At 37.9% G+C, this 18,788-nt stretch overlaps 1 protein-coding gene across 3 annotated transcripts in view; it reads right to left on the bottom strand.

The window, feature by feature from the left end:
- Window positions 1-10,668: 10,668 nt before the first annotated feature.
- The window catches only part of UBE2D1 (ubiquitin conjugating enzyme E2 D1), a 42,575-nt gene continuing 34,455 nt past the window's right edge, over window positions 10,669-18,788 (bottom strand). For 2 of the 3 annotated variants that reach the window (XM_075534171.1, XM_075534173.1), the window contains exons 4-7: window positions 16,963-17,040; window positions 15,563-15,668; window positions 12,323-12,416; window positions 10,669-11,561 (exon numbers count right to left, since the gene is read on the bottom strand). In XM_075534171.1, the coding sequence (XP_075390286.1) occupies window positions 11,516-11,561; window positions 12,323-12,416; window positions 15,563-15,668; window positions 16,963-17,040 (324 nt within the window). In that variant the 3' untranslated portion in view covers window positions 10,669-11,515. The remainder of the gene's footprint in view (window positions 11,562-12,322; window positions 12,417-15,562; window positions 15,669-16,962; window positions 17,041-18,788) is intronic. The other variant, XM_075534172.1, reaches the window with a different exon arrangement.

Genomic DNA, 18,788 nt, shown 5'->3' on the forward strand with positions numbered 1-18,788 from the left:
CATAATTGTATCCTTCAAACCACTTGCATTTACTTGGAGGCGATTATCTCAGTTCATTGGAGTTGACCTTTCAAATCCATATTCAGAAGTAGGGGAGGGGGTGGATGGAGAGTTAAGGCAACGATATAGCGAGAAAGAGAGTAAGCAGAGACAGAAAGGGCTCTTTTGCATGCTACTAGTTCTCAGCTACCCAAATTAATGTATGAACTCGAACAAAGTCTGCATGCAGCGTTAATTATTAAAAGCATATCAGTCTTATTTTTAGCCACTGCTGTAGCAGCATTATGCAAAAATAAATATAGCATTTCTATTTTAAAGCTGGTTCTATGAGTCAGCAGGAGGTAGGACAAGCAAAAAGACAGCTATAATTGTATGCAAATTTTTATTTATTTTTTTATCCCCAAACCAAACCATTCATTTGACTGGATATTCCTGAAAGCTGACTGAAAGGATGGAAGAAATCCAAATGATTGTTTCAGTGAAATAATGCTAACAGCTGGACAAGAAATACTCATGTGTTTGCCTTCACATCATTGTAAAGTACTCAACCAAGGAAAAAGCATTATTATAATTTATTATGCAACAATATTCCAAGTGTTTGCATGCATTATCTCGAATCTTCTCATAAATCCTCTAAGGTTCATATTGTTTCTATTGTACAGGTATAAAAACTGGTAGAGATATGTGTAGGAAGGATTATAACCCTTATGAATATCTTACAAGTAAAAACAATACCCCTAAAGTTTGCAGGTTTGAATTTACAGTTAACTTTATGTAAATGTCATATAGGCAAATCGGTTTTGAATTTTCAGAATTTTTGTAAACGCTTGTTCACAGTCCAGGATTTCTTTTCTACCTCTACAAATTTGACCATCGCTTGGCTTCTTTGAGTAATGAAAACTTGGTAAAATAACATCTTAAGTTTCTGTATATACTTTCCAGTTATTCAAAAAGACTTCATTAGCTTGCACTAAAACTGGGTTATCAGGAGTCAGACTGACTTGATGGCCAGATCTGTTGTTCACACAGATGCATGGGTGAGCGCGCACACAGTGATTAATAGTGATTGCATCTGAGTATTTTATATTTTAGGAGTGAGTGGATGAGACTCACTTTTTACTTTATATAGATTTCTATCACTGTAATTTTTCTCAAATGCAACAGTAGCATTCGTCTTTTGTAATAGTTTTTAAAACCTATTACTAGCAGAGCCAATGAGTTCTAAAAATACAAAGGTGACTAAGGCATGGCTCATCTGTTTTAATCTGCTGGGAGAGAAGGGAAGGTGTCTGAGAAGGTGACATTTGAACTGTCTTTTCAAGTGGAGAGAAGTGCTTTCCAGACAAAGGAAACAGCACGTGCGAGTCATTGATTTGTATGAGGGCGTCCAGGCCTTGAGAAATGAGGTGAGGGGCGGGGAGTGGTGTGGAATACACGGAGAGAGAAAAGAAAAAGTAAACTGGGAGCCGCTGTGCTTTTTCCAGCTGCTCCTCCACCAGGCTGAGGTTACTCCGCCTCAGGTCTCCACATGCGGGGGTGAGGTGCCCTGAGGGTGCCTGTGGAAACCGGAAACTTCTTCCATCCTGTATCTAAACTCACTTGAATCACAAGCCAGGCTTCGGAGTGTGTGAAGCCAAGGACCGAGGTAATTCTAACCTGAGAAACCTCACAGTAGGAACAGAACTCAAATTCTTGAGGCTCAGACTTAATTCACCAGTGAGACAGGACTTCCTGATTCTGTCCTCCTGAGATACTCTTTAAACCTTTAACCAAACCAGTCCATGAATAGATCTTTTAGCTTCAGGACAGATTGGCTAATAAAATAAATAACACAACTAAAGGAACTCAATTGTTGCAACTGATAATACAATGTAACCAGGACAATTATAAAGATGGCCCCAGGTGTTCTGGAATGTTAAGGAACTCTTATTTCCTCAATGAGGAAGAAAGAGACACAGGGTAAGAGATTTAAAGGATGAGCTGGGACTAAGGGATTTTTAAAAACTGAATTAAAGCATGGAGAAACAGATAAAATAATTTGGGGATTTATCACAAAACCGAAATGTGTAGAAACATCAAATGATAATTCTAGAAATTTGGGGGGTGGGGAGCTGAATGGGTGAAGAGCATATTTGACACAGCAAGATACCATTAGTGAACGGAGAAAAAGGCCAAAAACACTTTCCTTCAGGATCAGTCTCAAGGGGCACCAAGGTCAACTGGCATGGCATAGTCCATAAAGACAATGCCCCACATTCTAATTTGCTGAGTAGCAACTAGGGTATTAAGTTTGTGAGCAACCATCTGAAGTAACTAATGGTCCCTCACCTTCCAGAACATAGAAGGGGGAAAAAAAACTCCAAAACTCACTGCCATCAGTCAATTCTGTGCACTGGTAGCATCGAGGGTAATGCATTAGGCTGCTAATCTTAAGGTCAGCAGTTCAAAACCACCAGTCAACCTGTGGAAGGAAGATGAGGCTTTCTACTCTTATAAAGGTTTTAGTCTCAGAAACCCACAGGGACAGTTAGTTCTACTCTGTCCTACAAGGTTGTTATAAGAGTGAGAAAAAAAAAAAGAAAGAAAGAGAGTGGCACAACCCTCCCCCCCCCAAAAAAAAAGACAAACTGAAACAATTAGTCTAAAGGACTGATGCACCTCCCAAGCATCAATCTCCACAACCCTAGGGACCAGAAGAGCTATATGGTGCCCTGCTACCTCCACGACCAATTATTCTGGGAAGAGTCACATCAGAAGGTCCTGGATAGAGGGAAAGAAAAATGTAGAACAGAACCCAAAATTACAAAAGCGACCAGGCTTACTGGTTGAATTAGGACTATGGGACCCCCAATACTCTACCCCTTGTCTTTCAGCTCTGGAACTGAGCTCACCTGTGTGTTAGAATAGTCAACCATTTAGATCAAAAGGGCAGTATTTACCTAAGGACAATACACAGAGGGTTGGGTATGGAAATCAGAGACACAAGAAGGTAGTATAAGTCATGAAAGGATTGCAATAGACAAATTGAATCAGAATATGAATTAATGTAAAACTATGATATGCTCTACAAACCTTCACTTAATTCACAATAAATTTTTTTAATCTCCTTTAACTTTCTAGAAAAACCTGTTTCAATTTGTACTATTCCTGACTTATTTTGATGAACATTGTGGCACCGCTTTTTCTTTAAATCACTTTATTGGGGGCTCTTACCACAATCGTACAGCCATCTATTGTTGACGCCATTTAAACTAACTGCAACTACAGGGATCTGCCCAGCGATGCATTGTCTGCTAACAAGCCCATTCCCATTTGTAGCCCAGAGCCTGAGGGGATTCACCAGACTTCATCCCCTTGGGAAAGGCTGCAAATGGGTTTGGCCTTTCACTCTCATCCACAGACTTCAGAATGTTAGTTCTAATACTCTTCCGGCCTCTAGAGTTAGATTTTATTATTTACAATCCCAAGGCTGCAAATTTTAATGGGAGCAGAAAGCTTCATCTAGAATGTACTAGTGGGGAAAAAATGTAAACATTTCTGAAAAAGTAAACATTTCTTTTAAAAAATGTACTTAGTGGAATCTAACTGCTGACCTTGTAGTTAGCAACCCAATGTCTAGCCCACAGCACCAGCAGAACTCCTTAAAGCGCCATACTAACAGGTAAGTTGTTTTCTTGATCAGTCTTTATTAGGTTACCAATTTTATCTTTTCAAAGAATTAATGTTAATTGTCAGCTTAAGTTTTCAAATGCATGCACTTAAAAAGACTATTCTTTCTGTAGAATGTAGTATGACCTAAGTAGCCCTTGTGGAGCTGTGGGGTAGGCATTGGGCTCCTAAGTGGAATACCAGCGGTTCAAACCCACTAACCACTCCAGGGGGACAAGATAAAGCCATCTGCGCCCATGAAGATTTCATCTCGGGAACCCTGGGTCACAATGAGTCAGAAGCAACACAACAGTTTTGTTTTCGTAGTATGACTTTAGTGGCACACTGACTTGTGAGTTTTCATTGTAGTTTAGTTAGGGATATTTTAGAATTCTTGTTTTGATTTTTTCATGTATCTGAACTGTATAAGACTATTTTGTTCAAATCCAAGCAATTGAGTTTTTAAATGCTATACTTTTGTTACCAATTTCTTGCCTGATTCCTCCATGACCAGAAAACATAATCTAAGTTATCCTTTGGAATTTGTGAAGGCTGACTTTATGGCCCAGAACAGCGTAAATGCATTGAAAAGAATGTGAATGGTGCTGTTAGGTGTGCTTTATGTGTGTCCGAGAGATTGTTAGGTTTCTCTCTCTGGCCTGAATCTCAGCCTCGTTCCTTGGCTCCGCGCGAGAAAGATTTCACGCCGAAGCTGGGCTCGTGATCCAAGTGAATTTAATGAAGGTTCAAAGAAGCTTCAGGTTTTACACGGCACCCATAGGATTCCTTTGACCATGCGGCCTGGCATAGACTGCTCCGGGACACGCAAGGATCTCTCCCCTCCCATGAAGACGACCAGACCGCCCAAGCAAGACAAGACCAAGAGACCAAGAGCCCCTCTCCCTTCAGGTCCCTGCCTTTTCAAGGGTTCCCGGGGGAGGTGTGGTGAACGACCCCAGGTCGATCCCATTGGCTGAATTGCAATCACCCGGCCCAGGTGGGCTGCTCCAGGTGTAACGCCCATTCGAGCCCACCGGCGGGAAAATCCAGCTTTTGTCCTTTGCTGGCTCTCCTGGGCATGCGTAAATGGACTTCCCAATTCCCTAGGCTAAGCTACCTAACAAGATCAAGCTTATGAGTGATGTGCCTGATGCTTATGTGCTTGCTCTCACAACCATTAAGAAAGATGGGTTTGAGCTTCCTTTTCTGATTGTGAAATTCTTTGTTTTTCATTTAAGTACTGCTTTATATTTTGATTTGTACAGGATTACACCTCCTCAAATGTGTTTTTGTCCAGAAACGTTAGGATGATTTAATGTTGAAAAGTCAGGTATTGCAATTCACATATTCATATAGAAAAGGGATCAAAGTTATCATAATCTTTATCCTTCTGCCGTAGTCAATGCCAACTCAGCCACGAACCACGGACAGGCCAGATAGGATGGAGCAGACGTGCCCCTGGGTGGTGTAAACCGTTCCAGAAGCAGACAGCCACATCGTTCTCCTGCAGAGCAGCAGCTGGGTTTGAACTGTAGATCCTTGACTTTGTTCTTAATCACTGTGAGAGTTGGGTTCCTTAATAATGTTGGCAGATGAAGAGAAAGGTGATAAAATTTAACATGTAATTATGACTTAAAATGTTGAGTAAACTCGCACTATATGGCAATTTCCTAATAAAAAGCAAACATTATACTTAATACAGAAAGAATGAAAGTTCTTCTTCAGAAATCAAGAATGAAATAAGGATGCTCGCTATCACTATTTCTGTTTAGTCTAACACTGAAGCCCTAGCTAATTCATCAAGTAAAGAAAAAGAAACTATGAGGCACAGATGGAAAGCGAAGAAGTAAAATCAAGTACTGTTGCAAGTAACATGGAAACTGCAGGTAATTAAAAATTCTACAAATTTTGAAAACGTAAATTTAGTAAAGTTGCAGGGCACACAGGGAAAAACCACGAAAATAAAAATAAAACCTTTTACAATGTATTTTGAAATTGGAGATCTAAAACTAAATCCATTAAGAGTATGCAAAATCTCTACATAGAACATGACAAAACAATGAAATCAATGAGAAATTAAAGAAAACCCAAGCACACCACTGAATGGATTCATGGATCGGAAGATTTGATGTGTCATCATTTGCCACCAAGTCAACTGAAGCACAGTCACCCAGAACTGCACCACGGGTTCCCAGATTGTAATGATTATGGGCTACTGCCAGGTTCTTCCCCTGAGGAGGGACTGGTTGGGTTAAACTGACTAGCAGTCAAGTACTTAACCCTTGTGTCAACATTGGCTCTTAAGAGGATGGTAACCTTAAAACGTTTGGCCATGGAGTGGTGGGTCTGTGTCTTCTGAATCGAAGGGGGTTTATTACTGACAGGCCAGTAAGCCGCGGTAAAGCAATGCTCTATGCCTTCCAAAGGTATGATCATAAAAGGTCATGCAGCTTATTCTTGGTCCTCTTAGAAGGCTTGCTCTCTACCGGTTCCCCTTTGGAACCTACTATTTTATGGTGAAAAGCTAAGCAAGTTGCAGAGGCTGCTGTCAGTGATCCAGTAGACAGCCTTTGCCCAGGTACCAAACATTAAAAACAAAACAACCTCCAAAGAATTACAGAACCCGCATCCATTTGGCTTCCATGCACCCTTAGGTCCTGTGTCTTAGGGAGCCCGAAAGTCCTAACTATTGTGCCTTCTGTCGGTTCCTAACACAGAGAGTACATGAGCACAAAATCATTGTTGTTTTCTATCATTTTAGAGGGTTGATTTGTAATTCAACAGTAAACAGCTGGTGTAAACGATGCCAATTTTATTAGGCTAACATTCAGCCCAATCCCAATAAAAACGATAGTTGTATTTTTTGGGTAGAAATCAACAAACTGATCCTAGAATTACTTATCACAAGTGTCCTTCCCATTGAGGAAAAAGAACAAAGCTAGAAGACTTCCACTACCAGATTATCAAGTTTAATCATAAAACTACAGGAGTTAGAAGTGTAGGCACAAGTATAGACGAAGAACTAGAGAAAGGAAAGAAATGCCTCAACATAGCCTCTATCTAGTTCCTTACACTTCTAAAGGCGGCGTTTCCATGTCCATCTCTCTAGCACCCCCTCCCAGCCCCCCTGAAAAAGTCTGTACTCCAATTTTATACCATGTCAAGACACTCGCTTTAACATCCTTCAGGGACTCAAACAGTGTTCCTTTATAATATACCTTAAATGTTAGGAACCACTAGAAACCTCAGGTGTCAAGGCTGTACGGTGGGTGGGGTAAGGTTACCTAATGTAAACCTGATAGGCCAGCCCTTGCTCATCTCCAAGAACAAGCAGGTGCATTGTTGTGACGGAAAAATATCGCTCAATCAAATTTTCCTGGCTTTTACTCACTAATGGAGTTTCCATTTTCTTAAAACTTCCTAACCTGTGATTGTCCCATGTCCTTTGAAAAAAAAAATCTATCAAGATTACTTCTTTGGATTTCCACAAAACAACCAACATAACTTTCTGAGCTGTCCTGTCTTGAATGTAATGGTCCCCATAGATTACCCTGAAAGCCATTTTCTACTGTACCTTCTTCTTTGATGACACTAACAAGACTAAGACAGTGTGTTACCGAGAGAATTTGTCTGCAGCCATCCACTGATCAGAGAGACAGGTTTAAACCTCTTTAAACCAAGTACGCTGGAACCCTAGTAGCAATGCTTTTGAACCTACAACTGTTCGTACATCGTCTGATTGATGGCTAAGGAGGCAATGCAGGACCACGAAGAACAGTCTATTTTCCCGACTAGCTGAGTCAACCACAGGCTGAGCCCCGAGAGACCACTGACAGTAGTGGCGACACACACATTTCCTATGCTGTTGAAGTGTTTCACACACAGCTTGTGTTTGCATGTACAATTCCATCTTCAGCACTAATGAGATATTAGCACACCTTTAAAAATCATGTTTATTTCACAGTACTTATGTACCAGTATAGTAAAAATAATTCCTTCGTGAATTCCTAAGGCCCTACCACTATTGAAACCAAGAAAATGCTAGATGAATTTGTTTTGTTTGAAGATGATTTTCAAATATCTGATTATAAAGATGCCCCAATGTCTAATACTTTTAAGTTAATTTTCCTTGTTCCGACTAACTCAATTCATTTACAATCGGAAACTGTAAAGAGCTAAGAGCATAGTTTCACATGTCAAGTAACACAAATGAGTGACATAATATCAACTGGAATGTCACCAAGACACGATGGCATTACAAATTATTCCTACAAGCCAAATATCTGCTGTCCATAAAATCTGTTCTCAAAACTCCTGAAGAAAGCAATCAAATACCAGAAAGACTAGTTTGTAGAGATTACCCAGCCCCCTCTCCTGCCACCCAATGGACATATCAAGAAAGAAATAACTATTTATTCATAGCAATTTTTATAAAATCAGATGAACTCTACCTGATGTCCTATTTGTATAACAACAGAACAGTGACAGTAGCAGTATAAAAATAAGAACTTTTACAAATAACATGCCTTTTTCTTTAGGACAACTAAAATTAAAGCTTCCCTTTGCTTTAGGGATACTTTTTCTGCAAGTCTTGACTTTGCTAATATAGTGATCAAACTGTAATTTTTTTTTAAAAATCCAGATTTGTTCATTTGCTGTCTCTTAATAGACCAAATCTAGCCGTCAGAACACACAGAAGCTCTATTTATAGGACCATGGCTAAAGCATTAATTAGTTTCCATGGCTAGTCTTAATAAGAATGAGTCACAGCACCGATAATGCTACCACAAAGCTCAAATTTTAAAGCATCATCAATTGGACTGGACTGGACTCTGAGTCCAAGTCAGATCCACTGTCAATGAAAAGTCACAACATAAACAGTTCCAACTTCAAAATCTCTTTTCCTTTAAGAAGGAAATTAAATCCCCCAATCTTTGTTTTAAAACACAGAATTGTGAAAGTGGAATTCTGTTAAGCCTCAATGACTAAATCATGGGTAAAAATGGACAGACTGTGGTTAATAAGTAACGAGAGAAATGTAAAACAACAGGAGAGGATTTTTATAATGCATTCATTTTAAGAGAGTTCTTCTTCTGAATATTAACTCTTCAAGCTGCTCTTAGATTCCTTGTTCACATAACATCCTTATGCTCCTTGGTGCAAGGATGGTGTGAAATCGTCTCCTGTACTTTGGAAACGTTATCAGGAGAGACCAGTCCCTGGAGGCCAGCAAGTTTGCTGAACAGGAGGAACAGCGAAAAAGAGGAAGGTGCTCAACAAGATGACTGGCACACAGTGGCTGAAATCACGGGCTCCCACAGCAGAACCATTGTGAGGCCGGCACAGGGCCCGGAGCGGTTCCGTACTGTGGTGTGTGGGGTCACTGAGTGGGAAACAACTCAGCGTTCGTGGGGAATATCAGTCTAGATGTAATTATCATATATGGTTGACACGTGTGCATGTGAAGCTCACACTTGAAGAGTTATGTGCTGTTGACATCATCTAGGATCGGGAGTGAGAGGAAAATTGCCCTCACAACCTGTATTACTGATTATCCCAAACCCACATTGATGATAGTTTTCAAATATGCCTTTCCAAGGACTTAAGAGGTACAGGTCCTAAATCCCCAAGAAGTTACCTGCTTTCCTCACTCTGTGGAAGGCTTTTAATTTAGTTTTAAGATGTAGGTAACTAGGGGTGGGCAGGGGGGAGTGTGAAGGGGGAGTAGCTGATAACCTCACTGTAGGAAGATAGATATATATAGACATATCAAAATAATTTCCCAAGTTGTGACCTGGCTGGTTACTGCACATCACTACAGCTGAGCTCTTTAAGACGTCTGACTAATGATGAGAGCTTGTGCTCACTCCTCAACACACTGACTAGATACTGAAAACCAAAAAAAGACAAACAGGAAGTGGGATATTTCAAATATTTTAATGAAAAAAGGCAATTTCAAAAATAAACACCATACAAATAAAAGTTTAAAAGTGGAAAATATTCATAGAACAAAATCCTTGCTTATTAAAATATAGTGATGATGAAAAGCAAATGACGTTCAGTGTTCAAATTCAGGGCAAGTTTAATTTATAATAGTATTGCTTTTTATGATGTGGCTCTTTAAACTATCTCTCTTAGTTACTTTTTTATATTGTATATTTTCTTAAACTGCATTTCATTTAAATTATTTCATAGTCATTAATAAAAAAACAGCATATTTTCTAGTAACAGTTTAATTTGTGCTTTAATAAGGAATCATGATAAACTACTCAAGTGACTTAAAGGTTTTATGACTCCACCCATCAGTCTTATAGTTATTCAACCTGTTCAGTAGCCAGAAGACCTACAACTGCCCTTAAAAGTAGAGCTCATACAAATTGAATCGCATGTTAAAGATTAAAGAGATGTATTTTTTCCATGTTAAAGCATTAGAATTTTCTTTCCCACTGTAAACTTGTCATGTTAACTAGTTACTCAGTTCAAAATTTATAAAAAATGGAGGAAAGCATCATTTCAGTGTTTGCTTAATAACACCTACAGGACATTAATACACGTTATTCAAATTAGGATGGTATTACAATCTATTTTAGGACTTCTAGCTTTAAAATTTCCAACAAACATGCCAGTTCCGGCTAGAGGGGCATTTTAGTTCATTAACCTAGTTGTGATTGTACAGACATATTCTCAATGTGCAGGATATTAGCATACGCTCATTTCATTGTCCTACTGAATCACTTTAGCTGTAATAAAAACCTCAACTTACTGACATTTCCACTATGACAAGAGAGCATCACACAGATCCTCTGATAAAGAGACGCTTCCACAGAGACCGGATCTGAAACAACACAGTCTGTGTCCCTGTTCACGCGGACTGGCGCCCTGTTTTAATACAACGGAGACCACTGTCACACCCTGGCCACGCTTAACTTGGAATTAATTATCATGCAAAACGTAATAGACTTTTGATGCTTACCTATAAAGTAATTAAGTTTTCTTTCCCATAAGTAATCAGGACAAATAGTAGAAAAAGCATTTTATTTATATGGAAAAAGCTACAGTAAGATCTGTAAAGGTGTCAATATAATATTGCCTATACAGAAAAAAATTCAAATGTGAATAGCAACAAATAAAAGTTACACATCTTCCTACATAGCAGTGCAATTAATTCACATTGCAATAAAGTTAAGTCAAGTATAACAAAATCAAAAAAAGTGTTTCTCCATTAATCAGTATATTGAGAATTACAGTGTAAAGATCATTTCAGGTTTTAAGAAATCTTCCATCAATCTACAGAATATCCTAAGACAAGGGAGACAGACAGTTAATTCATTTAATTATCAGCTGTTGAGTTTCTTCAATACTGTTCACAGGAAAAAAGTAATAAGTTGATGCACATGGTAAATAGAATATATTTCATCTATACAGTAAAAAAATACAAATTATAAAGTGAGCTAACAAAGAATGAAATCTGAAGACAGATTTATAAAACTGACGACATCTTAGACGACACATACAGTCTTTCTCATGTAAAAACACCTAGTTTCAGCAAAAAATAATTTGGTTGCTTTTCAGCTGCATTGTAGATCTTGTAAGCTGAAGATGCAGATGTCCAAGTATCTAAAAAACCATAATAAATGTCTTTCTCAATGCATACAAAATGATAAATGCTCTCATCACAGTCTTATGGGTATTTTTGGAAGTTTTTTTTTTGTCTTGCTTCAGAAACACATTTAAAATGGGTAAAAATCAAAGAGCTTCATGGTACACTGAAACAGTAAACAGTGCTCAATTTACTGCTAATATTGAGGGGAAAAAACAATCCTAGATTTTACAGTACTCTGGTATATATGAAAATTTTTTCCCGCATTTACATTGCATATTTCTGAGTCCATTCTCTTGCATGTCTGTTGTATCTGTGGGCACATAAAATGAAGACAGTAAAATACACAGATTTCATTGTTAGAAGTATCTCTCCATGTAAGACTCTCGTCTACTTCTTTTTACATTCTACTTTCTTATGCTTACATTTCTTATGCTTATTATTGCAATAATCATATGCATACTAACTACAAGATCAAGAAGGACTATTCTCATGCATAAATAAAACAAAAAGAGTTATTTTTTTTATTATGAGTCATATGATGGATCTCTTTAAAACCCATATGAAAACCTACCTAAGACATAAAAAATAAAATAGAGAACCCAACTATAACAGAAATCAAAAAGAGCCAACTCTTGAATGGGTATTATCTATAAATTTCAAAATGAATTATGGTATCAGCAAGATGAACTACCTTGAAAATAAATTCAGTTGAGGGGGAGAGGGACTTAGTTAATTTATTTTCTTAGGAGAAGATAAAAAACATAAAATACAATACTTTCTAATTATTAAATTACTTCAAGATTAAGCTTACCATTTTAAAAACACTTCGCTATCACCATTAAAAAAATAAAAACATGTAATACTATGCAAAGAAAAATTACTATTAAATATTGAATAACTAAGAAGTAAATGGGAAATCTTTTTTGGTAAAGATAATAGAATTGAAAAAATAAACTTACTATAACAAAAGCATAAGTAAATGTTCTTAACTTACTGGTAAGACTCTTAGGACTTGGCAAACACACACACACATAAATACTGCAATTAAAACTAATCTAAGTAAACACTTACTTTTCCTTGTCTGATTTGTAGATTTGAGCGATATCTGGTACTAAAGGGTCATCTGGATTAGGATCACAAAGTAGAGAACATATCGATAATAAAACTAGATTTAAAAAAGAACACCACATTAGAGTCATCTTTTTACTTTAAACACATGACATGTGAAAACAATCTCACTAAATAGAGATATTAAACTTATGAAGAAAAAATAAAACGATCAGTTTAAATTTTATACAAAATTTGGTTGGCAGCAAATATATATCTTTTAATTACAAAACTCAATTCTATTTGAACTTTCATTCACTTTAAAATGTGCACCTTCAACATACTTGTCCTTGTTAGTTGCCATAGGGCCCATTCCGGTCCACGGAACCCAGCGAGTTCGAGGACGGGACACTTCCATAAGGCTTCCTTGATTGTTAGCCGACGGGACAGCAGCCTGGCAGGCCTTCCCCTCTCATTAAGACTGGGGTCTAGCTGCCAACCTTTAGGATAGCCATCAAGCACAAAGAGTTTGTGCCAGCTGGGGTCCTAAAATAGCTCCTACCCACCTTTGAACTCAAAAGTTCTCTACAAAACTATTTTTAGATCATGGACACCAGGCTCTTAACAGTCTCTGATCAAAACCTTTCCAACATGCCGCCCTAATGTTAGGTGTTTCTTAGAGGCACTTTTGAATTTTAACCCAAAACTATTTATTATTCTAATTTAATGTAGAGAATCTGTGATCTAATCAAGTCCAGGTAAAGCAGTGACATTACTGTTAACAGTGTGGGAAACCACATTCATGTATTGTTTTTCTTTGGATTAGGGATATTCGCTGTCTACAAAGAATGGATATTTATATGATATATTAAATGAATCTGTGTTTTCCATGTACCTCACATGCATTTAAAAATAATTAGAAGAGTGTTCTTTTCATAACATGAGTAAGTGGAAATATAAATGACAAAAATTTTAAGTTATTTCTTGTTATTATAGGGCAACGATTATACCAATGCAGATAACTATACTTATAAAAAAGACCTAAGCATCCGAAACGGGAGGGAACAAGAATTCTGATAACTGCAAGCCACCACGTCTGTGGGATCTTTGGAGCGTCTCCCATCTCCACGCTCCTCTGCCGTCTTAGGTTCCCTCCCCTTCCGAGTCTCAAACTGGAAAGACAGTTGACTCGGGTGCAGTGAAGGCTGATGCAAAATGAACTCTATTACTCTTCTTTATCTTTCCTCTGTCCACTGTAATTTCAAGTCTCACAATATCAAACCACAGGGTGTCTTTCTAGGATAACCTTTGCTAACACCCAGAATGCTTCCAGATGATGGTTATGATGGAAAGTAGAATCAGACATATTTGAAATACAGGAAAGTGAAATATGTGCAAGCCAAGGAGTGAAATATGAGGTAGCATTAAATAACAAGCAAGAGTGAAGTTCCCTATCTCAAATCCCTCCTCCAGGAGTCATTTGCCCTGATTTCACCATTATACATAAACCAAATCTTTTAAGATAATGGAAATTGGTAATAAAATTAACATTAACTTGTGTGCCAGACACAGTGACCCTAAAAAACAAAGCACCCAAACCCACTGCCATCCCGCCAACGCCTCATCATAGTGACTCGACAGGCAGAATTGAAGTGCCCATAGGTTTCTAGAACGACAAACCTTTATGGAAGCAAGCTGCCACATAAGTGGCTACTGAGTCCAAACTACATACTCTATATACTCGTGGATAAGCCGAGTTTTTTCAGCACATTTTTATGCAGTTTTTTTAAAAAAATACTTTTATTGAGGGCTCTTAACATCTCTTATCACAATCCATACATTCCTCCAGTGTATCAAGTACATTTGCACATGTGCCGCCATCATCATTTTCAAAGCATTCTCTTCCCACTTGAGCCCCTGATATCAGCTCCCCATTTCTTCCCCTCCCTCCTCCATTTTATGCAGTTTTTGTGGTAAAATAGGTACCTCAGCTGATACTCGGGTTGGCTTACACTCGAGTACATACGGTAACCTTTTGGTGAGCCCTGGAGCACTGTAACAACTGTACCACTAGGACCCCTTCCCGGTGGCCATACATGGAAAACATTAAAATCCCCGTTTCCCATAAGAGGAAACCAAGGCTATTTGATTTCTTCGGGGACAGTGCTTCCCGAAGCAGCAGTACTGATGTGCCTCTAGAAGAGGTTACCAGGGTCAGAAGACAAGCGAGGTGGTGCACAGCATCTGGCAGGCTGCCACTGCTTCTCCGTGAGTATGTACTTAACTGCTGATGAGAACAAGCTTGCATTTGGTAACGCGATTCCAGAAAGAGTGGTCAATTACTTGGATCAACTCTTTGACACATTCTTTTACAGCCAGTGCACAAGAGAGTTAAGCTATGCGAATGATTTTAGAATGATGTTAGATCTTCAGGTCATATGTCATTAAAAAAATAAATATGAAGAAACCATCATGGATTCACACCACTAACGCTCCCAGGGAAACCGCTTTCTTGAATTCTACAGAAAAGGATAACTACCAAGTTACTTCAGGGACAGATACTTCTAGCCAAACAATAGTGTCCAAATGTCAAGTTATCCTCTGACAGAAAAACAAGACACAAACTGAAGAGCCCTGGCACAGGAAACGGTCTTGGCTAATGAAGCAGGGATGGCTTCGGATGGCCTCTACACATTGCTGAGAGGTGACGCTCAGCACCACCCCGCACTCACCAGGCCAGTCTTTCAGTGGCAATACTGAATGTACGTTTAGGCTGACATGCGACGTGTGCTGTCACTCTCCCAAAGCATAATGCATGGCTTTCATTTTGATTCACTTATTTTACTGGCCAAATATCCTTTCTGTTCTCCTTGAAAGTAAATCAAATGTAAAGTCTTACGGTGTCTTTTTAATAAACGGACAACTGCCCCGAAAAACTTATTTTGACTTCTGACTCACTCTCTTTTTAAAAAAGATCCACCTGAAACTAAAGGGGTGAAATGGAAATAGGTTTATGCATCCCCAAAGTTCTAGCACTGACATTTACATTTTCTTGTCGCACTATTATTGAGAATTGTTCATCCGCTCCTCCAAGCTAACTAATAAGAGACACAGTGGAGCATCACACAAAAGCTCCAAAAGCAAAGCAAAACAAAGCATGAATTTCTTTTTTTTTTTTTTAAACTTTGACCTTACATACTTCTGCGGTATAATTTTCTGTCTTTATAAACTCAGAGGTATATATAATCTGATAAATAAAATTACCTTTTGATACAGTCAGAGCTGGTGACCACTGTGACCTCAGGATATCAAGACAAATACTTCCATTACTATTTATGTTTGGATGATAAATTTTTGTTGTGAAAGCAATCTGTACACAAAAACAAAACAAAACAAAAAGTGACAACCCATGAACTATGAACAAAACAAAACCCATCTGTTCTGGGGGGAAATGGCCTCAACTTGATATCATTTTAGAGAAGAAATGTATTCAACCCAAATGAATGAGAACTTTGAGTCACACATGTTCTAGCTCTTGGGAAGGTAAAAGTAAATACACCAGTGACCCTCAACCTCTCCCCCAGGGATTGAGAAGTGCTGTGGAAACTCTGAGGAGTTGTCAACAATAGCTGGTATCAACTGGCTGAGTAGCATCGGAAGTAATGAAGCCTGGCTTTCTTTACACGGCAGTCACCCTTTTGTTTGTTTTTGTAATCCTTTTCTTAAAGTGATTATGAGTGAGGTCTCAAAGTGACAGTTGGATCTAAAACTAGGGTGGCTAGCTCTGGTTTTCAGGGGAAAGTTGAAAGGTCTTACTTTGCTAATCTATCTGAAGAAATCTACCAAACGAGCTGGATCATACCACTTCATATGAATGTTTATTGTTTTAGAAACGGAAAATAATTATTTTCTGATAGAAACTGTTAAAATAAAAAGTTCCCCTTTTGACATCCCCATCACTTGTCTGTTTCCTGTTTAAATACAATCTAAATTAAAACTGGTAAGAATGTTTTATCTCCCAACACACCAAGTAAGAGGTCTATGTCATATTGACTTTGATATTCCCTAATGAAACAGAACATGGTAGATTCTCAATAAGTGTTTGTTAAATACTAAACATGGAGTAAGAGAGGGCCAACTTGGAGAATACAATCCCTTGAATGGAAAAGTCTGATTCTTGACTATAAAAACTTCCCAATTTACACTTATCCAAAAAAATAGGAACGAAACAAAGTTTCTAACATCTTGGACATTGCCTTCTTGTTTTACAAACACAGCAAATATTTGCATAAGAAAGGTCTATTTTATTGTCCCTCTCATTATTAGTTGCTATCAAATAGGCTTCTACTTCACTGTGACCCCAAGTATAATGGGACAGACATCAAGATCACTGGAACCCATATGGTTTTCATTGGCTTATTTTTTCAAAGTAGATTACCAGGCCTTTCTTCCTAGTATGTTTGTTTTTGGAGGGTCTGCTGAAAGACCGTCTGGTAGTGACTTTTGCCAGGAATAGAACCCAAGTCTCCTGCATAGAAGATGAGAATTCTACTACTGAATCACAACTGCCCCGATTGACATCACAATCTACAAAATCATGAAAACACTTCTAGATGATAAAATTCCAGCCCTGGGAGTCATATCAATCATAAAAATAAAAATACCTTTGGTGGTTTAAAAGGATAGTCTGTTGGAAAGTGTACAGTGAGAAAGAAGACGCCACCTTGATAGGCGCTATCAGGCTGAAATTACAAAACATTTGCATCAGTATTGAATTATTACATTTATTTAGTAACAAAGTAACTTTCCCCTAAAGATTATCTACGTAGGGGGAAAAAAATAAGGCTTTTACTTTTTTTGTGTGCCATAAATTCAAATTATTTACCTTGAAAACAGGTTTCCCTCTCTCTGCAGATGTGAAGGAGGATTTTCCAACCAATAATGTTGACATCATAGCGTATAAGACAAAACAAAACAGGACACACACACACACAGCGGTGTGATATGCCCAACAAATCTGTTTATGAAGACAGACTCCCTAAGATGAGAACCACACGACTGTTGTAAGAAAAGAATAATTTTCCGCAGTAGCAATCAGCATTTTAAAAAGGTTTAAGGGTAGTACTTTGCCTCTTCCTTAACCAAAAAAGCTAAGTTACAAAGAGAAAAGATTAAGGGACACTGTTACTGTTATACGAGTTAGACGGCAAATCTTCATTTGGAAACAGTTTATAAGATATTAATGGGGACAAAAAGGTATTAATAGAAAATATGCTACACTTGATTAGTGTCTCATTCCAAATTCTATGTTGATGTATCATTCAAAATAGTAGAGCTAATTTATATCCATAATGAATAAAGAACAAAAAAGGCCAAAAACAAAGCTAAGTAAATTCCAATCTTCACTGAAGTATCAAATTTGGAATCAACTAGGCAAAGGGAATGTAAATTTAGCCATCTTGCTTTGTGGCCGATAGAAAATACTTATGACACGCCATCCCCCCAAAAAAAGACTAGAAAAAAGGGAGCAAAAACACATCTAAATTTATATTGCACATTCAACTAAATATACTATGTTTGATTAACATTTTGGTACCAGCAGCAGGAGTATTATTATTTCCTTCTTAAGTTTCTACATGTCTCTATTAGAGCACTGTGATATCTAATTATTCTTATGGTGTATGTTGTTTAATTCTAGTTCATCAACAATTACAAGGAAGGTAGAAAACATGCAAATGGAAATGATAGGTAAGTGTAGCTTTGCTATTTAAATGATACTATAGAGTACTATAGAGTGGCAGGTTCACATTATTAAAATAAAGAGGGGAGGCGTGTGTAACAGAATTATTTGCTACATATGATTTAACAAATAAATCTTTTGAAAGGCTACAATTTACCTGTGATGGGAGGGCTTTTAAATGGATAACATTTTGAAGTTTCTTAGTAAGCAATAAAAACCAAATAATTAGATTCTTATTGAGTTATTTACCCTTTAAAAAACTAAACAACATGTTGATACTTACCTAGGAATCCTACACTGAATTTTTTTTTTGACAAATGCATGGCAATATAAATTCTATGGCTTACTACATTAAAAGTCCTTTCACAGGTTAAGGAGGAGGAAATGAAGTTCGTGGATATAAGCCACTAATGCACTCTGCTATGGATTATGTTGCACCCCTTGTCCTTGTCCCTGCCACCCCTCCCACAAATATCTGTTGAAATCATAATCCTGTACCCACACGTGACTTTGTATAGAAATGGGGTTTTTCTTTCGTTTTGTTAATATATTCATACCAGAGCAGTATGGGTCTCAGCCTAATCATTTCTGGGTTATAAAAAAGGAATGTAGAAACAGAGGCACAGATGGGGCAGACAGACTGTGGAGGTGGGTGGAGCTACAATTACAAAGGCCAGGAATGCCAAGGATTGAGAGCAGCCACCAGAGGCTGAAATAGATGGAGACCCTCCCTAGGTCCTTCAGACATCG

This window comes from Tenrec ecaudatus, chromosome 16 (genome assembly GCF_050624435.1).
Source record: "Tenrec ecaudatus isolate mTenEca1 chromosome 16, mTenEca1.hap1, whole genome shotgun sequence".
NCBI lineage: Eukaryota > Metazoa > Chordata > Mammalia > Afrosoricida > Tenrecidae > Tenrec > Tenrec ecaudatus.